Below are 26,697 nucleotides of genomic sequence, written 5' to 3'. Positions count from 1 at the left end.
AGGTAAAGGCAGTGTAAAGTATGAGTGAAAGTAGAGCCCCTGAAATCCTTTTGATAGCTCACAGGCTTCCCTGAGTAATTTCATCACTGCCTACCTGAACTATCATTAATGGGCAGTAATCAGAGGAGCAAACCAGACCTGGGACTTTTCTGGTGATGTCCCTGATGTGGGTCCCAGGGAGGCAGCACACCTCCCTACAGGTCGGGTTGGGCCTGCAAATGGAGCCCTCCATGCCACAGAGAAGGGAATCCCCCACCACAATTCCCCTCCTGCCTTTCCTGACAGAGGCAGTTTCAAGGCATGGGGGTGACTGCCTCAGCCTAGGCTCCCTGCTAGGCAGACTCCCCACTCATGTCCCCTTCAATTTCCAGCATCTCAAACCTGTTGCTTACTGGGACCAGGGTTAGTGGGGTTGGCAGGCAGGGGATGTGTCTGTGATGCTGAGCTGGGATACTCTTCCAACCCCCCTCTGTCAGCTCTGTCCGACTGTGACAGGGCAGGGGGTCCACCACTTCTGTGCGGATATTGCTCTGGCACCCTTCCCTCTGACACACCAGTGAGACATATATAAGTATAGGTCATAAGTATTTCCCTTTCCTTTGATCTCTCTTAGCAGAGATCTCTCTTATTGCAGCCCACGAGTTGTACAGCCAAATTGTCTTCCCCATCCCACTGGGAAGGAGACAGTGCACAAAGCACTGCATGGTGCTGAGCCACCCAGCGGGTTAAACCACCACAGTCAATTTGGTGCCCAATGTGGGGCTCCTAGAGTTGAGATAACAGCAGTGAGCAAACAACCGCGTGGTGCTGAGCCACTTTCCATGTCAAAACACAGCACTGCCCTGAGTCCATAACAGATCGCCTTGGGACTCTGAAACTGTCCCCGTCACTCAGTGAAGAACACCAGAAGATCTCAAGGTCTTCTCAGGAAGCAGCTCCGAATGTATTGTCCTTACACCATTCCTTTGGAAGAGGCCTCCAGTTCTCTGGTCCTGCTCTGAAGAGCCCCTCTTGTTATGGCGCTGCAGCAAGGAGACCAGCTCTGACACAGCGCTTCATATTGCCGCCTACTGACTGCAGCCCCGGAGTGCTGCTGTAGAGACAACAGGGCTGTGGTGAGACACACAAGACCTTCAGGTCTGTACAAATGCAAGGACTTGAGAGCAGTGTGAAGAGAGCAGGAATGAAAAGAGCGTGTTGTGCTGCTGTCCGTGGCTGTACCTCCCCCAGATCCAGATCCAGGCAAGGCAGGAAGAGAGAAGAGCAAATGAAAAGTAATTTGGCAAGCTTTTTTAGTGTCTTTTAACCTATTCAGGGAACCTGGTTCCATATTTGCATGAGCTCTTGGCGTGAGAAAATAGAAAGTAGATGGGAAAGAAGAAGAGGAAAAAATGCAAACATTTTTTTTTGTAGATTACAGTATCATACAAACAAAAACAAAAGATCAAACACATATAAAATAGGAAGAACAATGACTGGGAATCACGTGAGGACAATGCCTACTTTATTGAAGCTGGAATAGTGCATATTGCAACACTTTGCTGAGGGCATGCTTGATCTCCTTGTTCCTCATGCTGTAGATAATAGGATTCAGTGTTGGAGGAACAACTGAATACAGAAGTGCCACCACCAGGTCAAGGGATGGGAGGGAAATAGAGAAGGGCTTCAGGTGGGCAAACACGACAGTGCTGACAAACAGGGAGACCACGGCCAGGTGAGGGAGGCACGTGGAGAAGGCTTTGTGCCGTCCCTGCTCAGAGGGCATCCTCAGCACGGCCCTGAAGATCTGCACATAGGAGAAGAGAATGAAAGCAAAACACCCAAAGAACACAAGGGCATTGATCAGAATAAGCCCAACTTCCATGACATAGGATTTTGAGCAGGAGAGCTTGAGGATGTGGGGGATTTCACAGAAGAACTGATCCACAGCATTGCCTTGGCACAGAGGCAGTGAAAATGTATTGGCAGTGTGCAGCAGGGAATTAAGGACCCCAGTGCCCCAGGCAGCCGCTGCCATGGTGGCACAAGCTCTGCTGCCCAGCAGGGTCCCGTAGTGCAGGGGCTTGCAGATGGCAACGTAGCGGTCATAGGACATGATGGTGAGAATGGAATATTCTGCGGATAGCAGAAAGGCAAACAGAAAGACCTGTGCAGCACATCCTGCGTAGGAGATGGCCCTGGTGTGCCAGAGGGCATTGGCCATGCTTTGGGGAGAGTGGTGGAGATGCAGCCCAGGTCGAGGAGGGCGAGGTTGAGGAGGAAGAAGTACATGGGGGTGTGCAGGCGGTGGTCGCAGGCTACGGCTGTGCTGATGAGGCCGTTGCCCAGGAGGGCAGCCAGGTAGATGCCCAGCAAGAGCCAGAAGTGCAGGAGCTGCAGCTGCCGCGTGTCTGCCAACGCCAGGAGGAGGAACTCGCTGATGGAGCTGCTGTTGGCCATCTGGGACTTCTGGGCACCAGGACCTGTCCAAGGAGTACAAAGGTTCAAGTCAGAGATTTCTGTGTGGAAAATGTTCATGCAATCACAATGTTGTGAACTACATTTCATGATGCTGAGTTTGCCTGGTGGGCTTCTGCACTTTTTCTCTCAAGGAAACAGTCTTGTCCCCGTAGATACAGGGAAATGTGGTGTTTGTGTGAGGGCAAGTTTTCTTTACAAAATGGGTCAGATGAAGTAACTTCTAATAGAGAGGTGCTTGTAAGCATCTGTGAGCTCAAAGCCAGAAATATGTGGGTCATAAAAATAAATTTTAGTGATTTTTCCTCTGTACTCCCTCCTCTCACTCAGTGTGTCCATGGAGTGTTTGCTGAATTGAGAAATTCTGAGTGCTTCTGGTGCACTCAGTATGAATGCCTATGAGACCCGAGAGGCAAAGGGATTCACAGCTGCTTGGTGCGGAGTAAGTGGAGATGGTTGGGCATGTTTCTAATTGCTCTGAGCTTGACAAGTTGGAAGATGGAGAATGATTGCACCTCCATAACACTGTGAAAAGACGTCAGACCCTGATGAGAGCAGGGGAATCTACTACCCATCACTAAGTAGTCAGCATTTCTCAACGTACTTCAGCAATGCCTCATCACCATACAACATGCAAACAACACCTCATATTCATTTCACCAACCTCACAGCATTACCTTGGATGCAGATGCACTCTGCTGTTGACCGCCCCTTTTAGATTTCTGCCTCCAGTCTTTTTCCCATCCCTAAGATTTCAAAGCAGGCAATCCCTCCCTTGCCTCTCCTCATACAGAATGTCCCTGGAAACATTCTGGGGTGCAGCATAGCTGTGATCCCCGTGCCCCAGGCAGCAGCTGTGGCAGCAGAAGGCCCCTGCCCTGCCCTGCCGGGGGGCTCCTTCCCCCCACACGTCTTTCCACAGCGCCCTCGGCAGCTGCCCGGGCAGGCTGAGTGCTGAGCCCTGGCAGGCGGCAGAGTCCCTGCCGCGGCACACAGCCCCTGGGGCACAGCAGGGACCCTGCTCTGCACCACAGCCCTGGGCACCCGGCTGCACCCCCGGCTGCACAGCCTGCAGCCGTCCTGGGACACGCAGCCCTCAGGGCTGTGCTCTGACAATGAAGCACAGAAGCCCACAGCTGGAGCAGCTCTTTCTCCACAGTAAAGAACCATGGAGCACCTTCAGCCAGATATCCAATGGGATGTCCCACAGTTAGTGATCTCTCCAGGAAAATCAGAGCAATTGCCTGAATCAAAAGTCTTACCTTGTCAAGGATAGTGAGAAATGCACCTCCAGTGAGCTCTCAGCCTGCTATTGTGCCACACAACATCTAAACTTTCTTCCTTCTCTCCTCCCCATCTCCGGATGGTCATGGCCCCAGCCCTGCTGTGTGGTGCTCAGGAGCTCCTCCTGGGCACAGCTGTCTCTCTGCAGCGCTGCCCTCTTAAATCAGCTCCCTGTGTCTCAGAAACCCAGCCCAGCTCAGCAGCAGAGAAGGAGATTTCCTTCTCCCCGCAGCTCTCCCTGGAGATATCCATGGGCATCCTGTGCTGACAGCTCTTGCAGGACAGCACAGTCATCACTGCAGAATGTACTTTGAAGTCAGATCCATTAATCAATACGTCCAGAGGATTCCAAACACGTGGATGTTCCTAACAAAAGAAGTTTGACCATGAGAGGAGCAAATGCCAAATCTGGAAACCTCTACTCATGACCCGTAACAAAAATGACAAACAGACAAGAACAGGGAGGGGATTATTTCCCCTGTTCTGAGCACTGGTAGAGCTTAGGCAGTGTAGGCATAACATTACAGAATCACAGAAAGCCTTAGGTTGGGGGAGACTTTAAATAGCACCTAGTTCCAAGCCCCCAGCCATGGGCAGGACTGCCAACCACAGATCAGGCTGCCCAGGATCCCATCCATCCTGACCTTGAATGCCTCCAAGGATGGCTCACACAAAACATATTTGGGCAACCTGTTCCACTTGCTTTGAGTAGAAAATTTCTTCCTAAAGCTGAACTAAATCTCCCCTCTGTACTTTAAAGCCATTTCCATTTGTCTTATTACTGTCACACCATCTCATCCTAGCCCTAGGTTTCGGCATCTCATCCGCTGATGGAAAACCTGGGACTGAAATGGGATCAGTTCCCCTGAGGTCCATGGGAGCGGGAGTCCTCTTAGTTGAGTTCAGATGCACACAATGAGGTGTCTGTGTGTGAGCCCCTCATCTGACTCCTTGGTCTTTATTCAACAGGTACTGCATTGCTCACACAGACACACTCAGTGATGCCCAAGGTGCCTGGGGTGATCCTAGTTGTGTGCTGGTGCTTGTAAAGTGTGGTGGAAAATCTCTGAGATAGACACCTCCTTCCTGAGCATCAGCTGAGGGCCAGAAGGGAGGTATTCTTGGCCATCCTAAATGCCACCACAGCCCTGTGCTTAGGGCTCCCAGTGTGCCTTTTGCACCTGTCCCCATGGAGCATGTCCTGTTATTAAACTGACCAAATGGATGAGCTCACAACAGAAGAGCCAGACCTTCCTCACTGCTCCATCTGTGTCAAGCTCTGGACTTCAAGGTGTTACAAAGCTCTGAAACACTTACATTCTTTCACTGATGACACCTCAGTATGTTCGGGGCTCTTATTTGAATGGCATCAGAGTAAGTCTAGAGTCACACCAGTTCCCAGTTGACAGGAGGCTGGCAAATGTTGTCTCATTGTAAGAAAGGGAAAGAAAGAGGGCATGGGCAATTATGAACCTGACAGTCTCATTCCGGTGCCTGGAAATATCATGGAGAAAATGATGCGGGGAGTTACTGAAAAAGCCCTGAAGGACAATTCTGACATTGGTCGCAGCCAACACAAGCTCATGAGTGGAAGGTCCTGTTTAACTTAATGTCCTTTAATGACAAGTTCACCCATGTAGTTGACCCAGTGAAGCCAGTAGATGTTATCCTTGAGGACTTCAGTAGAGCTTTTGATACTGTTCCTCACAGTATCCGTCTGAACAAAATGTATGCATACGGCATAGACAGAAACATAATGAGTGGATGGGTGGGGCCAAAAGGCTTATGGTAAATGGGGTTCCATCAGGCTATAGGACGGTCACTAGCAGGGTTCCCCAGGGCTCAATTTTAAGGCCACTACTCTTAAACGTATTTGTGAATGACTTGCATGTAGTGCTAGAAGACGTTTTGAGCAAGTTTGCTGATGATACCAAATTAGAAGGAGTTGTTGTCTCTACTGAGGGTGGAGAGGACTTGCAGAGAGATCTGGACAAGATAGAGAACCGGGCAAGCACCAACCGCATGAAGCATAACAAGAACAAGGGCCTGATTCTGCACCTCGGAAGGCACAACCCTGGACATACACACTGACTGCGGGGTGGGAAACTGGAGAGCAGTTCCACTGAAAGGGACTGGGGGTCCTGGTCAACAGCAAATTGGGCGTGAGTCAGCAGTGTGCCCAGGCATCCAGGAAGGACAACCGTCTCCTGGGGTGCATTGAGAGTGACATTACCAGCTGGGTGAGGGAAGGGATTGTCCCTCTCTGCTCTGCACTGCTGCAACCTCGCCTGGAGCACTGGGTGCACTGTTGGGCACCACAGAATATAAAAGACGTAAAGCTATTGTAGAGTGTCCAAAGGAGGGCACTACAACTGAGAGATCTGAAGTTCAAAGTTTCCTTGGGGCTGACTGCTTGTTGAGATTGACCCCTTCTCACATCCCACAACCTGGGATGAGACACACTGCTTGCATGGGCCTTGGGTCTCACAGCATCCATGTACCCCATGCAGGGTCTGGGAGCTGCTGTCCCCTTGTCTTTCATTTGACCTCATACAAACCCCCATCCCACTGCCCCAGGAAGGGCCCTGAGCCAGCAGGAGGGACAGGATCTCCCTGCCAAGGGTCAGGTGATCAGGGCTTGGCCTTTCTGCTACGTAAGACAAAGGTGGCTTTTCTCAGCATCACAGCCACCATCCCAGTGCCTTTGCCTGCCTGTCAGCATGGCTTCCAATTATCTGCTCTAACAAGTCCCTGGGGAAGCTTGCTTGTTAGTGGCCCTCAGTGGGGCCCGTTAATACTCCAAGAAACTTCTCTGTTCCTTCTGACTTGGTCTTCTTGAGCACTTTGTGCCATCTTCTCTCTTCAGTGGTGGTTGATAGACTCAGCAGCAAATGCCCCCTGGGTCCCATTACAACCTAAGGAGCTCTCCTGTGCCTTGTGCCTTCCTGTCATCTTCTTCAGGTGTTCAGAACTTGTACAGCTAACTGGAGAGGTATCTGGAGAGAGTTTAAAGAGTTCGAGTCCGATGGGCATTTACGAAGTCCAGTTATTTACGAAGTCTTTAGAGCCACACATAGCAACTGATTTGACGCACGATGTCCCCTAATGAGCTTTGCTCTGTCACTGTTGTGGACAAACGTCCTCCTCAACTTCCCCACCCCATTTTTACTCCCATTGGCCCCATGGGACTGGCATCACTTTTCCTCACATCACTCTTCTCCTCTGGAGTCACCCACTCACTGTTAAATCTCCTTTGCACCAACCACCACTGGCTTTCCTCAGAGAACCAGCTGCATGTGGGCAATGAAATAGTTCTCTTTTTTTTTGCCAACAAACAGAAGGAAACGTAATGCAATTGAATGAACAGTAAAACACATTGATCATCTGCATGCCTTGTCCAAGCTGCATCTAACGAGGTTTTTCTTTCACAGGGAATACTTGTACAAGAAATGAGTTAGACAGAGAGAGGAAGGGATGGATATAATCAAAGTAAAGTAGTTGATAAAAGAGTCTATCAGACTATGGAGAGATGGAGCAGGTTCCAGTAATCTCTCTGAAGGTCACAGATAAGCCAGACAGTTGGGAAGCATTTGAGTGAAGAAACAGCAAGGGATGGGGAAATGTGGAGAGCAGTGGGAAGAGCGTGTGTCCAGATGGCCTGCTGAAATCATGCCCTTCAGCATGGTCATGTATTAAGGAGAGTAGGAGACCCCTGGAGGGTGAGGGACAGGAAATATGCAGCAGGGTAGAGCAGCAGTGGGCACTGGGCATTAGTCACAGGGCATTGGCACTGGCACCACAGCCTGTGTCTGTGTACCTGAAGGCATCTGTGTCCTGCAAACACAGTTCTGGAAAACAGTGCCCTTTCTCAAGAACGATTAAAAAAAACAAAAAAAACCCACATCCCTCAAAGAGCAGTTTTTTCAACTTAAATGGAAAGAGGAACATGAGAATATTTGATGTTGAGAAGTGTGTCAACACATTTTCATTGATTTCTATCTTTTTCATCAATTCTTTGTTTCAATTTTATTGACATAAACAACTTCCAGACTTACAGCTTCAGAAAGAAAACCTCTGTTTGTCTCTCCTAACAGGGGATGTGCTCCAAACCCAGTCAGCTTGTGTGAACTTTCCAAAATCCACTCCAAGTTGCTGACATTCTTTTTTTTTGTGTTGGAGGCACTACTCTGGGTAATGTCTTCCCTCCATCTTCTAGCCATGGTCTTCTTCATATTAAAAACCAAAAAAAAAAAAAAAAAAAAAGAGGAGAGTGACTCTTTACACCATTTCTGAACAAATGGAAGTAAACTGAAAGAGACATTTGATGTCTGGAAGGCAATCCTTACATTTCTAAAAACATGATGTCAGACACAGGACAGGTGTGGAACAGGTAGCCCAGAGAAGTTGTGGCTGCCCCATCGCTGGAGATGTTCAAGATGTCAGCGGCCCCAAGCACCCAGATCTACTGCATGACAGCCCTGCCCACAGCAAGGGGGTTGGAATTAGATGCTCTTTAAGGTCCTTCCAACCCAACTCATTCAAGGATTCTGTGATTCCTGTCACTTTCTTCCAAGTTGAAATCCCTTTTTTTTAGGTATTCCCTGATCACCTCCTCTTTTACTCAGGGCACATGTGCATTGAACTGACATTTCCCACCTGTCTCTGGCACCTAGGATTCCAAGAAGCCCAGGCCAACTGATTAACAGCAAGGGCAGGAAGGAAAGGAGTATCAGAGTCTTTTCCATGTCCTGTCTCACCAGGTTCCCTGCCCCATTCTACTCTGGGCCCACATTCTCCCTAGTCTTCCTTTTGTAGCTTACATATTTCTACAAGCCCTTCTCGTCTGTGATATGCCTGGGCACATTCAATTGCAGTTGATCTCTAACTTTCCTAAGCTCATCTCAGCAGGTACAGTGGACGAAGTCTCTGCATTGCTGCCAGGTGACCTCTTCTAGTCCGCTTCCTGTATGTTGGGGCTTGACCAGGTCTACCATTCCCATCTGTCTGTGGAGAACATCTTCCACATGCTCTTCCTGATCAGGAAGCCAGGAACGGGCACTGTTGGTCTCCTCTGTTGGCCATTTCCATTCACTCTGACCTGGCTGCTCTGCCATCCCCAGGCAGAGCTCAGTGCACTTTCACAGAGGGCAGTCACCCTTCCTTGTCTCCTCACACATCCATCGTAAAGACTCTGTATCCCCCTTGTGCTTCAGTTCAGCTGTGGAAGCCATTAAACCATGTCCCCGTGGTCCAAACAAGACCTCAGGCCTGCAACTGTACAAACATTTCTAGCTCTGCATGTGCTGGTGTTCTCATTAGTGTAAGAACACATAAGAAAACACCCTAGTTGGAAAGTGTCATTGAACTTAGACTGGCAAGATAGCTCATCTTTGATTTTTGTATTCAGATGGTGGCATAAAGGCATTAGTTCCAATGTGGGGCTCAAGGCTGTCCAAGAAGCACAGGCACTCGTAGGGCATGGCCTTCCTGATGGCCCTGTGCTGCATTTGCAGCTGCATGGGCTACTGCCATGCACAGGGGAAGTCCACCCCTCTCTGTCTTTCTCCATGTGCCTTTTTTGTGACAGCAAACACTCTCTGGTAGGACTAACCATATGTCTGGAATTGGTCACTGTACGCTGGATATTTGGTGGTTAATTCAGCAGATATCAAAGCATAGACATGATGCTGTTGTCTTTCAGGAGCTGTCGGCCATGGAGACGCAGGGACATCTCAGGGGAGATGAGAAGAGAGGATGAAAATGACATCCTCTGCTGCTGATCTGGGCTGGGCTCCTGGGGCACAGGGTACACCTACAAGTGGGCAGCACTGCAGAGAGACAGCTGTGCCCAGGAGCAGCTCTTCTGCACAGAACAGCAGGGCTGGGGGAATGTTCTGCAGATGGCATGAAGACAGAAGAGAAAGGACAGAGAGATTACAGGATGTATGGGGTGTGAGCAGCCTATGAGCTCACGGCAGGAGGACTGCTCACAGCTCGTGGCAAGGTAAGTCTTGCTGCAGTCAATGCAGCTGCTTTTATTGGGCAATCACAAAATTTGAGACAACCCATAGGAGACTGGCCTGAAGACATACCATTCTTGCTAATCATGGAGAAGGAACTGCTCCAGATGAGGGCTTCGGTGCCGCAGTGTCAGAGCACAGCCCTGAGGGCTGCATGTCCCAGGACAGCTGCAGGCTGTGCCGTTTGGGTGCAGCCGGGTGCCCAGGGCTGTGGTGCAGAGCAGGGTCCCTGCTGTGCCCCAGGGGCTGTGTGCCGGGGCAGGGACTCTGCCGCCTGCCAGGCTCAGCACTCAGCCTGCCCGGGGAGCTGCCCAGGGCGCTGCGGGGAGATGTGTGGGGGGAAGGAGCCCCCCAGCAGGGCAGGGGCCTTCTGCTGCTGCAGCATCTGCCTGAGGCAGGGGGATCACAGCTACACTGACCACTAGAAAGTTTCCAAGAGCACTTTTTAAGAGGAAAGAAAAAACATGGATTTTCCTTTTGCTGTTCTTAGGAAAGGGGAAAGATTTGGAGGCAGAAATCTGAAGGCAGCTGAAAATATGACCACATCTCTGGGAATAGTGAAATGTACCATTCTAAGTCGGATGTTATATGAACAATCTCCTAATGTGCTTTCAGCTTCTTCTCTCCCAAAGGACAGCACCAGCTGAGATAATCGTTTTTTATTTTATTTATTTATTTATTTTCCCGCAGGTGTGAACACGGAACTACCCTGCAAACAGCCAGCTTTCCCTAAGAGAAATTGAAGTGCACAGAGGTAGGAAAGGGCGCCCTGAGTGCAGACAGGGTAAAGATATGAGACATGGAAATAGCTCCTAAGAGGAGAATATCCAGAAGGCTGGGATATGATTAGGAAATGAGAGGAAGGCTAAAGCTCCATAAGCTTCTACTTCTCATAGAATAACTAACCCCATGAAATTAAACTGAAGTGATGGAGCTAAATGAAAGCTGTCCTTAAAGAAAGAAAAAGTTTTATGCAATGGTGAGATGAGTGTCACTGAGAATGGCCTTGTCTTGTCATTATCTCCTGCACTCTGATTAGGACTCCATGCCCAGGAACCGCAGATGCCCAACAGCAGCTCCATCAGCGAGTTCCTCCTCCTGGCGTTGGCAGACACGCGGCAGCTGCAGCTCCTGCACTTCTGGCTCTTGCTGGGCATCTACCTGGCTGCCCTCCTGGGCAACGGCCTCATCAGCACAGCCGTAGCCTGCGACCACCGCCTGCACACCCCCATGTACTTCTTCCTCCTCAACCTCGCCCTCCTCGACCTGGGCTGCATCTCCACCACTCTCCCCAAAGCCATGGCCAATGCCCTCTGGCACACCAGGGCCATCTCCTACGCAGGATGTGCTGCACAGGTCTTTTTCTTTCTCTTCTTCATCTTGGCAGAATATTATCTTCTCACGTTCATGGCTTATGACCGCTACGTTGCCATCTGCAAGCCCCTGCACTACGGGACCCTGCTGGGCAGCAGAGCTTGTGCCACCATGGCAGCAGCTGCCTGGGGCACTGGGGTCCTTAATTCCCTGCTGCACACTGCCAATACATTTTCCCTGCCTCTGTGCCAAGGCAATGCTGTGGATCAGTTCTTCTGTGAAATCCCCCAGATCCTCAAACTCTCCTGCTCAGATGCCTACCTCAGAGAAATTTGGCTTCTTGGGCTTAGTGCTACTTTCTCATCTGGGTGTTTTGTTTTCATTCTTTTCTCCTATGTGCAGATCTTCAGGGCCGTGCTGAGGATGCCCTCTGAGCAGGGACGGCACAAAGCCTTCTCCACGTGCCTCCCTCACCTGGCTGTGCTCTCCCTCTTGGTCAGCACTGGCTTTTTTGCCAATCTGAAGCCCCCCTCTCTTTCCTCCCAAGCCCTGGATCTGACGATGGCAGTTCTGTACTCCGTGGTGCCTCCAACCCTGAATCCTCTCATCTACAGCATGAGGAACCAGGAGCTCAAGGATGCAGTGTGGAAAATGATAGCATGGACTCATTTCAGCAGGGATAAATTTCTCATCTGTCTCTACAAATGATTCACGGTCTTCTCCATCATGGGCTTATTTGATGTTCCTTTCTGTTTATACTATTTATATGTTTTCATTAATAAATTCATTTTTATTTGCTGTTCATATATATGTTTCTGTGTGTAATTCTCATTAGTGGTTATCATGTTGCTATATATGTCTTTGGATTCCTTCCACTTCTACTGAGGCATCACCCTGCTCTCTTTCTTCTGGAGCCCATATGAACTCTGGGTCAGTGCTGACTCTCCCACAGGCTTGGAAAGTGGGCCCAAAGAAACACCATGAGGTTCAACAAGATCAAGTGCAAGGTTTTGCACTTGTGTTGGAACAATCTCAGGTATGAGTACATTCTGCGAGAACTCCTGCTTGTGAGCAGCTCTGTGAGGAAGGACTTAGAGGTCCTGGGAGATGGAAGCCTTAACATGAGTGCTTGCAGCCTGTGAGGCCAAATGTACCCAGGGCTCTATCAACAGGGAGGTGGCCATCAGAATGAGGGAGGGCATTGTCCTTCTTGAGTCAGCTTGCACTTGTGCATGGCATTGCTCTGACCCATGTGAACATCCTTGCACATGGTCTTGTTGATCTTCACAATGTTCTCATAGACCCACCTCTGTAGCTTGTCACGGTCCCTCTGGATGGCACCCCTTATCTTTACTGTATTGACCACATCACAGAAATTGATGTCACCCACAAACTCGCTGAAGGTGCACTCAACAGCGCTGTCCAAGTCAGCGACAAAGAGGTTGAATCGCACCAGTTGCACTTGCAGACTCCTTAAAAAATACCATTGTCTCCACACAGCCACTGAGCTGTTGACCACAACTCTGGCTGTGACCATCCACCCAATTCCACATACAGTGATTGGTCCATCCATCAATTCATACAGGTCTCATACAGGGCAGTATTAAATGTCTTCCACCAGTCCAGGTACACTGAAAGAGCCATCATCTCACAATCTACCCTCCAGGCAGTGTACCAACCCATCAGATTGTTTTGGCCTGACAGCTGACCACACAGATGAAATCTCACCATGACCTTTCAGGTCCCATGCCAGATGCTGACCTTTCAAGTAGACATGTCCAAGTTATGTGCCCATCATTTGCTAATGTTCATGGGACATGAAAACCCATACTCAAGGTCTCCTGCTGTATGCAGGCAATCAGCTTCTCAGGCAGAAGGGATCACTCAGTCCACCTGCCCAGCAGGTGCCTTCTGCTGGCTTGCCAGAGGCAGGGGAATGACCGTTAGATGCATTCCTAAAGGTACAGAGCTCAGCCTTGAACTCAAGTCTTTCCTATTGGCTACTACAGAAAGAATGTCTTCCAAGGCTCTTTGCCAGCCTTGTTCCTGCTGCAGGTCTGTCACCTCCAGAGACAGGAATAAGCTCTCAAACACCATCTCAGCCACATGCCTGTTACAAGGTGCTGAGTTCTGCTTGCACAAGTGACCTTACCTCAACATATCTATCCCTGCCTTATGGCCCGTTAGCTCAGCGCTAGGGCAGCTCTGGGGGGCCCTGCCGGTTGCCGCTTCCCGTTCCACCCCAAGGAGCTCTACTCTGCTGCATATTTCTTGTCCCTCGTCTTCCACGTGGGAAGGGTTTGGAGCATGGTGGGGAAGCGACCCAAGGCTGGGGTCTAAGACTCAGGCCTGCAGCCTCCCCTCACTATGCAGAAGGATTCTTCTCCCAGGGCCCACTTCAAGACCGGCAGAGTGGTGATCTGTTCAGCTTGATGGGAAGGTGCCGGGACTGAGCGCTTTCGAGGAGCGCTAACGAGCACTGAACTGAGGGACAGAACCGATGTGCAGAAATGAAAGTCTGTAACCACAGAGTAGTAATAACACAGCTATGTTTAATGAGCACTGCACACACGCTGGATGCAGAGGAAATATTGCCACCTAGCTTGCATAGTGAAGGCAAGAAAAGCACCTGCTTAAAGAGCAAGCTGCAAACATATGCATTCGATGTCTAAGAAAAGGCTGGTTTATTGCAATGTGTCCCCAAAATGAGAGTTGTACACATGTACGGTGGTCTTTCTGATGAAGGTGGTTGTGTTATTTTTTTGGGCTTGGGGTAGGATGGAGGACACTTGGCTGGCTCTGGTTGGTCGTCCCATCGGCCCCAACTCTGTTCAATAATCCTCTGATTCTTTGTTAATTTGTGGTTTTACTGTTTGACCCTGCTACCTTGCATTCTAGAGAAAGGATAGATAATGATGTTATTTGGAAAAATGGGAGACCCTCTGTCTATGCTAACTGTCTAAGAATGCAGAAAAGCATCTGTTATCAGCTGTGAGAACCTGGCTTAGCGAGCTCAAGTAAACCTGAAGTAAAGGGTGCGTAAATACTGTAGAAAAGTGTGAGTAAACCCGGAGAAAAGTGTGAATAAACTGAGTAAAGTGTGAGTACACCTGGTGTAGTGTGTGACTAAACCCAGAGTAAAGTGTGTGTAGATCCTAAGTAAAGTGTGAGTAAAACCCAGAGTAAGGTGTGAGTACACCCTTAGAAGAGTATGAGTAAAGCCTGGCAAAGTGTGCATAAACCCAAACCAAGGTGAGAGTAAACCCAGACTAAAGTGTGAGTAAAACCCAGAGAAATGTATGAGTACACCCGGTGTAGAGTATGACTACATGTGGTAAAGTGTGTGTAAACCAGGAGTAAACTGTGGGGAGACTTGCTGTTTAGTATGGGAAGACATGGATTTATGTGATCAAACCTGGACTGAAGTGTGTGTATACCCGGACAAAAGTGTGGTGCAGTGTGAGTAAACCCTGAGTGAAGAGAGCGCAAACCTGGAGTAAAGGGTGAGTAAAACATTGGTACAGTGTGAGAAAAACCCAGAGTGAAGTGCGAGTAAAAACCGAGAGAAAACTGTGAGTAAGCTGGAAGTAAAGATAGATAAAACCTGGAGTAAATGGTGAGTAAAAGCCAGAGAAAATGCGGAGAAAAGTGTGACTTGTCACGGAAGTGTGAGTAAACCTGGAGTGAAGTGCGAGTAAAACATGAAGCAAGGTGAGACTACACCTGGAGTACCGTGTGAGAAAAAACAAGAGAAAAGTAAGAGTAAACACGGAGTAAACTGTGAATAAACTTGAATTAAAGTCTGAGTAAGCCTGGAATAAAGTCTGAATACATCCTGAAGTAAGGTGTGAATAAACCCGGTGTAAAGTGTCATGAAGTAAACGGTGAGTAAAAACATGTGAGAGGTAGATGGTAATTTTGCAGTGGAAATTTCCAGTCACAAAGAAAGCTGCTGAACTGAGCAAGGTTGAGACTGGGGCGTTCCAACCTGGGTAGAATTGGCAAAGGCAATACTAGGTAGGGTAATTATATACGGCAGGGGAGAGTCCGGTACAGGACAGAACTAGTGGGCAGATTGTTGAAAATATTGTCCTCCTAGCACCATAAAAAGTACAGAACACACCTAAAAACAAAGGGTTGGTAACAGACACTGTATGGAAATATCAGGTAGCACCAGTGTGAGAAGGTTGTGAGCCTGAGACGCTTAACCAATGAGTGCCAGGAGAGGCTTTACCTGCGTCGGACCCAGGGTATACACTGGGATGGATTTCTCTGACTAGTTGTGCAATTTCTCCCTTGTCAGTAGGGGGTGTGCGCCCATTACTGCACTAATGAATAAACTTCTCTTCACAGAGATCTTGGCCTAAAGATCAACATTAGAAACTGTGGATTTTGAGCGTGTTTCTCACATAGATGTACAGGTGTGCCATCCTGGGCTGAGAGTGAGTTGGCCATAAACAAGTCCATCAAAAACAAGTTTGCAGTGAGAACTTCTTACAGCACAATGGGAACGTTTTGGACAGAGCAAGGCCATCTCATTTTTCACAGGACTCTCCTCCCCCAAGTCTCCAGCCTTCTGTCTGTTGTCACGGCAATGCTCTCCCAAGCCTTTGAGACAATTCCAGGCACACCTCAGGCAAAGTGTTTCTCCTTGGTCTGCTACGTAACACAGGACCTGAGGGCTGACACAACTGCAAGGAGAAAGGAAAACAGCGTGGTGCTGCAAAGGGAGCTGCACTGAAAAGACCCCGTCCTGCTGCTGCCCATGGCCGTGGCTCCAGGGAAGCAGCAGCACAACTGAAAGGCAGCAGAGAGGGAGAGGCCATTGGGCGGTGAGGGGCAGCCCCACAGACAGCAGGGCTGCAGCTCCGTGTGGCAGTTGGGCTCTTGGTTCCTGCACCCCTCCTGTGTGCAGGGCTGCTCTCTGGGATCCAGAGGAGGTGGGAGCTGAGATCAATGATATTCTGATGATTTCTTTATTGATTCAAAGAGCCAGGTTACTTTTGTCCATTAGGCTTGCCAGCCAGAGGACAAAGGTAGAAAATAAATAAGAAATGTGATGAACAGTATTGGTTCATTGGAATTAGAATTACCATAGGAACAACAAAGAGGGAGTGAGGGCGAAAGAGATGAAATAAAGGCTGTCCGAGCTTTTCCATTTTACTGATGCCGTAGCAATATATGTCCAAAGAGTTTCCTGAGAGCTTGCTTGATCTCCTGGTTCCTCATGCTGTAGATGATGGGATTCATGACTGGAGGTACCACTGTGTATAACACAGCCACCACCAGGTCCAGGGATGGGGAGGAGATAGAGGGGGGCTTCAGGTAGGCAAACATGCAAGTGGTGACAAACAGGGAAACCACGGCCAGGTGAGGGAGGCACGTGGAGAAGGCTTTGTGCCGTCCCTGCTCAGAGGGTATCCTCAGCACGGCCCTGAAGATCTGCACATAGGACACAACAATGAAGACAAACCACCCAAAAAAGATTAAGATACTAAATATGACAAGTCCAAATTCCCTGAGGTAAGAACCAGAACAGGAGAGCTTGAGGATCTGGGGGATTTCACAGAAGAACTGATCCACAGCATTGCCTTGGCACAGAGGCAGGGAAAATATAGTGGCAGTGTGTAGCACAGCATGGAGAAGCCCAGTGCCCCAGACAGCTGCTGCCATGGTGGCACAAGCTCTGCTGCCCAGCAGGGTCCCATAGTGCAGGGGCTTGCAGATGGCAACGTAGCGGTCATAGGCCATGACAGTGAGAAGGGAATATTCTGCTCCAAAAAAGAAAAGAAAGAAAAAAAGCTGGGTAGCACATCCTGCATAGGAGATGGCCCTGTTGTCCCAGAGGGCATTGGCCATGGCTTTGGGGAGAGTGGTGGAGATGCAGCCCAGGTCGAGGAGGGCGAGGTTGAGGAGGAAGAAGTACATGGGGGTGTGCAGGCGGTGGTCGCAGGCTACGGCTGTGCTGATGAGGCCATTGCCCAGGAGGGCAGCCAGGTAGATGCCCAGCAAGAGCCAGAAGTGCAGGAGCTGCAGCTGCCGCGTGTCTGCCAACGCCAGGAGGAGGAACTCGCTGATGGAGCTGCTGTTGGGCATCTGTGGTTCCTGGCCATGGAGTCCTGTTCAGAGTTCAGAAGATAATGATGAGTCGATACCATTCTCAGAGACACTCCTCCTGCCACACTTTGAAAATTCATTTAACTCCATAGCATGATTTTATTTTCATGAGCTTCAGAATCATGTAAGAAGTAGAAACTTAAGAATTGTTTAGTTTCCTCTCAATTCCTATTCATATCCCAGGCTCCTGGATATTTTCCTCGTAGGAACTGTTGCCACATCTCTTTTCTTTACCCCAACTGCTCTTAGAGCCCCTAACCCTAACTTTGATGTACTTCAACTTCTGTTACAGAAATCTGTTTGATCGGAGGCTACGTACATTATTCATGACGGCAGAGAATGACAATAATTTCAGCTGGTGCTGTCATTTGGGGGAGGAGAGGCTGAAAGCACATGAGGAGATTGTTCATATAACAGCAGACAGAGAAAGGTACAATTCAGGGTTCTCAGACGTGTTTATAATTTCTGGCTCCCTTCAGATTTCTGCCTCCAATCCTTTTCCCTTCCCTTAGGGTATAAAAGAAAAATCCCTGCCCTGTCTCTCCTCTTGCAAAGAGGAGCAAACACCTTTGGAATCACCCTATGGTGCACTTAAGCTGTGATCCCCCTGCCCCAGGCAGCAGCTGTGGCAGCAGAAGGCCCCTGCCCTGCCCTGCCGGGGGGCTCCTTCCCCCCACACGTCTCCCCGCAGCGCCCTGGGCAGCTCCCCGGGCAGGCTGAGTGCTGAGCCTGGCAGGCGGCAGAGTCCCTGCCCCGGCACACAGCCCCTGGGGCACAGCAGGGACCCTGCTCTGCACCACAGCCCTGGGCACCCGGCTGCACCCCCGGCTGCACAGCCTGCAGCTGTCCTGGGGCACGCAGCTGTCAGGGCTGTGCTCTGTCACTGCAGCACAGAAGCCCTCAGCTGGAGCAGTTCCTTCTCCATGATTAGCAAAAATGGTATGTCTTCTGGCTGATCTCCTATGGGTTGTCTCAAATTTTGTGATTGCCCATTAAAAGCAGCTGCATTGCCTGCAGCAAGACTTACCTTGCCAAGAGCTGTGAGCAGTCCTCCTGCAGTGAGCTCATAGGCTGTTCACACCCCATACATCCTGTAATCTCTCTGTCCTTTCTCTTCTATCTACATGTCATCTGCAGAACATTCCCCCAGCCCTGCTGTTCTGTGCAGAAGAGCTGCTCCTGGGCACAGCTGTCTCTCTGCAGCGCTGCCCACTTGTAGGTGTTCCCTGTATCCCAGGAGCCCAGCCCAGATCAGCAGCAGAGTATGTCATTTTCATCCTCTCGTCTCATCTCCCCTGAGATGTCCCTGGGTCTCCATGGCCGACAGCTCCTGAAAGACAACAGCATCATGTCTATGCTTTGATATCTGCTGAATTAACCACCAAATATCCAGCGTACAGTGACCAATTCCAGACATATGGTTAGTCCTACCAGAGAGTGTTTGCTGTCACAAAAAAGGCACATGGAGAAGGACAGGGAGGGGTGGACTTCCCCTGTGCATGGCAGTAGCCCATGCAGCTGCAAATGCAGCACAGGGCCATCAGGAAGGCCATGCCCTACGAGTGCCTGTGCTTCTTGGACAACCTTGAGCCCCACACAGGAACTTATGCCTTTATGCCACCATCTGAACACAAAAAGCAAAGATGGGCTATCCTGCCAGTCAGTCTAAGTTCAATGACGCTTTCCAATTAGGTTGTTTTCTTATGTGTTCTTACACTATTAGAACAGCAGCACATGCAGAGCTAGAAATGTTTGTACAGTTGCAGGCCTGAGGTCTTGTTTGGACCACGGGGACAGGGTTTAATGGCTTCCACAACAGAACTGCAGCACAAGGGGGATACAGAGTCTTTACGATGGATGGGCGAGGAGACAAGGAAGGGCGAATGCCCTCTGTGCACTGAATTCTGCCTGGGGATGGCAGAGCAGCCAGGTCAGAGTGAATGGAAATGGCCAACAGAGGAGACCAACAGTCTCCATTCCTGGCTTCCTGATCAGTAAGAGCATGTGGAAGATGTTCTCCACAGACAGATGGGAACGGTAGACCTGGTCAAGCCCAAACATACAGGGAGCGGACTAGAAGAGGTCACCTGGCAGCAATGCAGAGACTTCGTCCACTGTACCTGCTGAGATGAGCTTAGGAAAGTTAGAGATCAACTGCAATTGAATGTGCCCAGGCATATCACAGACGAGAAGGGCTTGTAGAAATATGTAAGCTACAAAAGGAAGACTAGGGAGAATGTGGGCCCAGAGTAGAATGGGGCAGGGAACCTGGTGAGACAGGACATGGAAAAGACTCTGATACTCCTTTCCTTCCTGCCCTTGCTGTTAATTAGTTGGCCTGGGCTTCTTGGAATCCTAGGTGCCAGAGACAGGTGGGAAATGTTGGTTCAATGCACATGTGTCCTGAGTAAAAGAGGAGGTGATCAGGGAATACCTTAAAAAAGGGATTTCAACTTGGAAGAAAGTGACAGGAATCGCAGAATCCTTGAATGAGTTGGGTTGGAAGGACCTTAAAGAGCATCTAATTCCAACTCCCTTGCTGTGGGCAGGGCTGTCACACAGTAGATCTGGATGCCTGGGGCCCGTGACATCTTGAACGTCTCCAGGGATGGGGCAGCCACAACTTCTCTGGGCTACCTGTTCCACACCCGTCCTGCACCTCACATCATGATCTACAAAATGTAAGGAATGCCTTCCCAAGATCAAATGTAAATCTCTCTTTTAGCTTATTACCATTCATGCTTTACCTACTATTCAGAAATGATGTAAAGAGTCACTCTCCTCCTTTTTTATATGAAGAAGACCATGTCTGGAACGTGGAGGGAAGGCATTATCCAGAGTGGTGCCTCCAGGAGAAGAAAGATGTCAGCAAACGGGAGTGGATTTTGAAAAGTTCACACAACCTTATTTGGTTTGGAGCACTTCCATGTGAGGAGAGACAAACAGAGGTTTTCTTTTTGAAGCTGTAAGTCTGGAAGATGTTTATGTCAACAAAATTGAAACACAGAATTGAAGAAAAAGATAGAAATCAATGTAAATGTGTTAACACACTACTCAAATTCTGATATTCTCAGATGTCCGCTTTCTTTTTTAAACTGAAAGCAGTGGTCTTTGATGGGATTTTGTGTCTACTTTTTTTTTTTTTTTCCTTGAAAAATGAAAGTCTTTTCCAGAAATGTGTTTGCAGGACAACGCAACTGCTGCTCTACCCTGCTGCGTATTTCATGTCTCTCATCCTCCAGAGGTCTCCAGCTCTCCTTAATACGTGACCATGCTGAAGGGCATGTTTTCAGCAGGCCATCTGGACACATGCTCTTCCCACCCCGTTCCAGACTTCCCCATCCCTTGTTCTTTGTTCACTCAGATACCTCCCAACTATCTGGCTGATCTGTGACCTTCAGGAACATTACGGGAACCTGCTCCATCTCTCCAAAGTCTGACGGACTCTCTTGTCAACTCATTCACTGTGATTATATCTATCCCTTCCTATCTCTGTCTAACTCATTTCTTGTACAGATATTCTGGGTGAAAGACAAAGCTCAGTAGATGCAGCTTGGACAAGGCATGCAGCTGATCACTGTGTTTTACTGTTCATTCAATTGCATCACATTTCCTTCTGTTTGTTGGCAAAAAAAAAAGAGAACTCTTTCATTGCCCACGTGCAGCTGGTTGTCTGAGGAAAGCCAGTGGGAGTTGGTGCAAAGGAGGTTTAACAGTGAGCAGGTGACTCCAGAGGAGAAGAGTGATGTGGGGGAAAGTGATGCAAGTCCCATGGGGCCAATGGGAGTAGAAATGGAGTGGGGAAGTTGAGGAGGATGTTTCTCCACAAAGTGACAGAGCAAAGCTCATTAGGGGACATCCTGGATCAGTATCAACTGCCAAGTGCTGCTTTAACTTCTTGTTTAAACACAACCATAAATAAATAAATAAATAAATAAATATAGAGACTTCTTAAATGCCCATCTGACTCTTGCTCTTTAAGCTTTCTCCAGATACCTCTCCAGTTAGCTGTACATGTTCTGAACACCTGAAGAAGAGGACAGGAAGGCACAAGGCACATGAGGGCTCCTTAGGTTTCAATGGGCCTCAGGTGGCCTTCGCTGCTCAGTCCATCAACCTCCAGGGCAGAGAGAAGATGGCATGAAGTGCTCAAGAAGACCAAGTCAGAAGGAACAGAGAAGTTTCTTGGAGTATTAATGGGCCCCACTGAGGGCTACTAACAAGAAATCTTCCCCAGGGACTTGTTAGAGCAGATAATTGGCAGCCATGCTGACAGGCAGGCAAAGGCTCTGGGATGGTGGCTGTGATGCTAAGAAAAGCCTCCTTTGTGTTATGAAGCAGAAAGGCCAAGCCCTGATCCCCAGACCCTTGGCAGGGAGATCCTGTCCCTCATGCTGGCTCAGGACCCTTCCTGGGGCAGTGAGATGGGCGTTGGTGTGAGTCAAATGAAAGACAAGGGGGCAGCAGCTCCCAGGCTCTGCCTGGGGCACAAGGATGCCATGAGGCCCAAGTCCCATGTGGGCAGTGTATCTCATCCCAGGCTGTGGGATGTGAGAAGGGCCCAGTCTGAACAAATAGCCAGTGACAATAAAACTTGGAACTTCAGATCTCTGAGGCCTAGCTGTTTTTCATGCTCCATTTCCTCACTGGGAGTGTTTGGTTCTGGCGATGCCATGTCTGATGCTCACCCACATGCAGAGCTCCTGACTGACTGCAACACCACTGCGCTCGTATCAGCTGTGATATAATGCAGTGGTGCTGAACTCACTGAGATTTTCTCCCCTTAATTCACAGCGCTGTGACTCTGACACCACTGTAATCCTGACCACTGCCACTACTCAGTAATTCTGACATCACTGCTCACTACACCACCGAGACACCACAACGACTCAGGTGTCAGTAAGCTCCTATCCACTGCCACAGCACAGTGACTCCAACATCATCATGCTTGTACCCACTATCATAGAATCCTAGAATATCCTGTGCTGGAAAGGACACACAAGGATTATCAAGTCCAACTTCTGGCTCCACACAACTACTCAAATAGCAGACCATATCATCGAGAGTGTTGTCTGAATGCTTCTTGAACTCCTGCAATCTTGGTGCTGTAACTCCTTTCCTTGGGGTCCTCGTCCAGTGCTCTGCTTTGGACACACTCCCATAGTTTTATGTCCTTTATGTTCTGTGATGTCCAGCAGTGCACCCAGTGCTCTAGGTGAGGCTGCGGCAGTGCAGAGCAGGACAATGACCTTTGCACAACCAGGACCCCCACATCCCTGATAGCAAGACAGTGTCCCATCCCCAGTCAGTGTGTATGTCCAGGGTTGACCCTCCCCAGGTGTGGAATCAGTCCCTTGTTCTTGTTATTCTTAATGTGGTTGCTGCATGCCCTGTTCTCTAACTTGTCCACATCTCTCTGCAAGTCCTCTCCACCCTCAGTGGAGGCAACAGCACCTCCCAATTTGGTATCTTCAAAATGAGGTGTTGTCAGTGAAAGAACGTAGACGTGCCATAGCTTTGTAATGCCTTGAACTCCAGAGTATGCCACAGACGGAGCAGAGAGGAAGATCTGACTCTTCTGTTGTGAGCTCATCCATTTGGTCAGCGGAACAATACAACATGGGGACAGGTGCAAAAGGCACACTGGGTGCCCTGAGCACAGGGCTGTGGTGGCATTTAGGATGGCCAAGAATTCCTCCCTTCTGGCCCTCAGCTGATACTCAGGAAGGAGGTGTCTATCTCAGAGATGTTCCACCACACTTTACAAGCACCAGCACACAACTAGGATCACCCCAGGCACCTTGGGCATCACTGAGCGTGTCTGTGTGAGCAACGCAGTTCCTGTTCAATAAAGACCAAGCATTCAGATGAGGGGCTCACACATAGACACCTCACTGTGCACATCTGAACTCAACTAAGAGGACTCCCGGCTCCCATGGACCTCTGGGGAACTGATCCCATTTCAGCACCAAGGGTTTCCATCAGCTGATGAGATGCTGAACCCTACGGTTGGGATGAGATGGTCAGATAGTAATAGGACAAAGGGAAATGGCTTTAAATTAGAGGGGGGAGATTTTGGTTTCATGTTAGGAACAAATTTTTTACTCAAAGGAAGTGGAACAGGTTGCCCAAAGATATTCTGTGTGCCCCATCCCTGGAGGCGTTATGGTCAGGATGGATGGGATCCTGGGCAGCCTGATCTTCGGTGGGCCTGTGGCTGAGGGCACGGAACTAGGTGCCCTTTAACGTCCCCTACAACCTCAGCCATTCTATGATTCTGTAATGTTATGCCTGCACTGCCTCAGCCCTACCACTGCCCAGAACAGGGGAACTCAACCCCTCCCCATCCTTCTCTCTGTCTATCTGTCTTTCTTCCAATGCATCATGAGCAGAGGTTTCCAGATTTGGTATTTGCTTCTCTCGTGGTCAAATTCCATTTAGTAGGAGCATCCATGCTTCTGACATCCAGGGAACTTGCTTATTAATGGAGTTGACTTTGAAGTACGTTCTGCAGTGATGACCCTGCTGCCTTGCAGGAGCTGTCAGCTCAGGAGGGCCATGGATATCTGCAGGGAGAGCTGTGGGGAGAAGGAAATCACCTCCTCTGATGCTCAGCTGGGCCGGGCTCCTGGGAAACAGGGAGCTCATACAAGAGGGCAGTGCTGCAGAGAGACAGCTGTGCCCAGGAGCAGCTCTTCTGCACAGCACAGCAGGGCTGGGGACATGATCTGCAGGTTACGGGGTGGAGAGAAGGGTGAGAGTTTACAGGCTGTGTGGAGAGTGAGCAAGCTGTGAGCTGACTGCAGGAGCACTACTCATTGACTTTGACAAGGTAAGTTGCTCGCTGCAGGCAATGAATCTGATTTTTCTAGAGAGATCACTAAATTTGGGACAACCCAGAGCAGATCAGGCTTCAGACACTTGGTGCTCTTTATTGTGGAAAAAGACCTGCTCCAGATGGGGGCTTCCATGCTGCAGCATCAGAGCACAGCCCTGAGGGCTGCGTGTCCCAAAACGGCTAAAGGCTGTGCAGCCGGGGGTGCAGCCGGGTGCCCAGGGCTGTGGTGCAGAGCAGCGTCCCTGCTGTGCCCCAGGGGCTGTGTGCCGGGGCAGGGACTCTGCCGCCTGCCAGGCTCAGCACTCAGCCTGCCCGGGGAGCTGCCCAGGGCGCTGTGGGGAGACGTGTGGTGGGAAGGAGCCCCCCGGCAGGGCAGGGCAGGGGCCTTCTGCTGCCGGAGCTGCTGCCTGGGGCAGAGGGATCACTACTACACTGCATCCCAGAGTGTTTCCAAGAGCACTTTGCAAGAGGAGAGACAAGGCAGGGATTTTCTGTTTCCTGTTCTTAGGGAAGGGAAAGAGTTAGAGGCAGAAACCTGAAGGGAGATGTGAAATGTGAACACATCTCTGAGAATCCTCAATTGTACCTCTCTCAGTCTGCTGTTATATGAGCAATCTCCTCATGTGCTCTCAGCCTCTCCTCTCCCAAAGGACAGCACCAGATGAGTTATTCGTCAGTTTGTTTTTCTGCAGACATGAATAATGCACTTATCCTTCAAATAGACAGCTTTCTCTAAAAGAATTTTAAGAGCACAGAGGTAGGGATGGGCACCCTGAGTGCAGACATGGTAAAGACATGAGACATGGAAACAGCTCCTATGAAGAAAATATCCAGGAGGCTGGAATATGATTAGGAAATGAGAGGAAGACTAAAGCTGCTTCAGCTTCTACTTCTTATAGAATCATGAACCTCATGAAGTTAAACACAAGTGATGGAACTAAATGAACACCCTCATTAAAGAAAGAAAGTCTTTATAGAATGGTGGGATGAGTGTCACTGAGAATGGTCTTGTCTTGTCATTATCTCCTGCACCCTGAACAGGACTCCATGCCCAGGAACCGCAGATGCCCAACAGCAGCTCCATCAGCGAGTTCCTCCTCCTGGCGTTGGCAGACACGCGGCAGCTGCAGCTCCTGCACTTCTGGCTCTTGCTGGGCATCTACCTGGCTGCCCTCCTGGGCAACGGCCTCATCAGCACAGCCGTAGCCTGCGACCACCGCCTGCACACCCCCATGTACTTCTTCCTCCTCAACCTCGCCCTCCTCGACCTGGGCTGCATCTCCACCACTCTCCCCAAAGCCATGGCCAATGCCCTCTGGGGCACCAGGGACATCTCCTACACAGGATGTGCTGCACAGCTCTTTTTCTTTGTCTTCTTCATCTTGGCAGAATATTCCCTTCTCACAGTCATGTCCTACGACCGCTATGTTGCCATCTGCAAGCCCCTGCACTACGGGACCCTGCTGGGCAGCAGAGCTTGTGCCACCATGGCAGCAGCTGCCTGGGGTACTGGTGTTCTCAATGCTCTGCTGCACACTGCCAATACATTTTCCCTGCCTCTGTGCCAAGGCAATGCTGTGGATCAGTTCTTCTGTGAAATCCCCCACATCCTCAAGCTCTCCTGCTCAGATGCCTACCTCAGGGAAGTTGGGCTTATTGTCTTTAGTGTCCATGTCTTATTTGGATGTTTTGCTTTCATTTTTTTCTCCTATGTGCAGATCTTCAGGGCCGTGCTGAGGATGCCTTCTGAGCAGGGACGGCACAAAGCCTTCTCCACGTGCCTCCCTCACCTGGCCGTGCTCTCCCTGTTTCTCAGCACTGCCATTTTTGCCGGTCTGAGGCCCCCCTCTCTTTCCTCCCAAGCCCTGGATCTGACGATGGCAGTTCTGTACTCAGTCATGCCTCCGACCCTGAATCCCCTCATCTACAGCATGAGGAGCCAGGAGCTCAAGGATGCAGTGAGGAAAATGATATCATGGACTCATTTCAGTAGGGATAAACTTCTCATCTGTGTCTGCAAATGATTCACGGTCTTCTCCATCATGGGTTTATTTGATGTTCCTTTCTGTTTATACTATTTATTTATTTTCATTAATAATTTCATTTTTATTTGCTGTTCATATATATGTTTGTGTGTGTAATAATCATTAGTGGTAATCATGTTCCTATACATGTGTTTGGATTCCTTCCACTTCTACTGAGGCATCACCCTGCTCTGTTTCTTCTGGAGCCCATATGAACTCTGGGTCAGTGCTGACTCCCACAGACACTGTGTTCCATCTCTGTCTCTGCGGGCAAATGAGATGGCAGCAGGCACTGTGGAGCTGATATGGGCTGGATTAGTGGAAGGTATCAGTGTATTAGCCTGAGGACCAATATATTACTTCAACAAAAGGAATCAGTGTGTGCTCAACCTAAAACTTCCCTGTTTAGTTTCACTTGGTGTGTGAACAGCCCTGTCTCTATCAATGACCCTGTTTCACAGAAGCACTGAAATCACAACGGACTGCTTCTTTCTTTGCCTCCACCAGGTGCAAGGACTTGTTCTCGGGCTTGGTATAAAATGTTTGGAGTTAGAGTGCACCAAGATAGAAAGTTGCTAATTGTGGCAAAACTAGGAATGGAAATTTGCTAAAGTGGGGGAAAAGAGCTAAAAGTTGAGCCAGG

At 49.5% G+C, this 26,697-nt stretch overlaps 5 protein-coding genes across 5 annotated transcripts in view; 2 read left to right on the top strand and 3 right to left on the bottom strand.

Moving 5' to 3' along the window:
- LOC107049234 (olfactory receptor 14A16-like) overlaps window positions 1-3,878 on the bottom strand; it is a 164,388-nt gene extending 160,510 nt beyond the window's left edge. The window contains 1 exon segment of the mRNA XM_040654628.1: window positions 3,720-3,878. The gene's annotated coding sequence lies outside the window, so the exon portion shown is untranslated.
- On the bottom strand, window positions 1,505-2,059 carry LOC121107976 (olfactory receptor 14A16-like; the record flags this gene model as incomplete). Its single annotated transcript, XM_040654622.1, has 1 exon — window positions 1,505-2,059. A coding segment is annotated over one exon (555 nt), but the record flags the coding sequence as incomplete, so codon positions are not given.
- A 7,326-nt stretch (window positions 3,879-11,204) lies between the features above and the next one.
- LOC121107975 (olfactory receptor 14J1-like) lies at window positions 11,205-11,783 on the top strand (the record flags this gene model as incomplete). Its single annotated transcript, XM_040654621.1, has 1 exon — window positions 11,205-11,783. A coding segment is annotated over one exon (579 nt), but the record flags the coding sequence as incomplete, so codon positions are not given.
- Window positions 11,784-16,235: 4,452 nt separating this feature from the next.
- Window positions 16,236-17,520, bottom strand: LOC121107974 (olfactory receptor 14C36-like). The gene is made up of 2 exons (XM_040654619.1): window positions 17,512-17,520; window positions 16,236-17,180 (listed from the first exon to the last, which is right to left on the bottom strand). Exons 1-2 carry the CDS (start codon window positions 17,518-17,520, stop codon window positions 16,236-16,238), a joined length of 954 nt encoding a protein of 317 aa, XP_040510553.1.
- Window positions 17,521-25,005: 7,485 nt separating this feature from the next.
- LOC107049398 (olfactory receptor 14J1-like) lies at window positions 25,006-26,054 on the top strand. The gene has a single exon (XM_015272892.3). It carries the CDS (start codon window positions 25,095-25,097, stop codon window positions 26,052-26,054), a length of 960 nt encoding a protein of 319 aa, XP_015128378.2. The 5' UTR covers window positions 25,006-25,094.
- The last annotated feature ends 643 nt before the right edge of the window (window positions 26,055-26,697 follow it).

The sequence above is a fragment of the Gallus gallus genome, chromosome 33 (genome assembly GCF_016699485.2).
Source record: "Gallus gallus isolate bGalGal1 chromosome 33, bGalGal1.mat.broiler.GRCg7b, whole genome shotgun sequence".
Lineage (NCBI taxonomy): Eukaryota > Metazoa > Chordata > Aves > Galliformes > Phasianidae > Gallus > Gallus gallus.
Note: the sequence above shows the minus strand (reverse complement) of the source record. Positions and strands in the feature narration are given on the sequence as shown.

Coding starts and splice junctions, on each gene's coding strand:
- LOC107049398 (XM_015272892.3), top strand. CDS start 25,095: ATGCCCAACAGCAGCTCCATCAGCGAGTTCCTCCTCCTGGCGTTGGCA.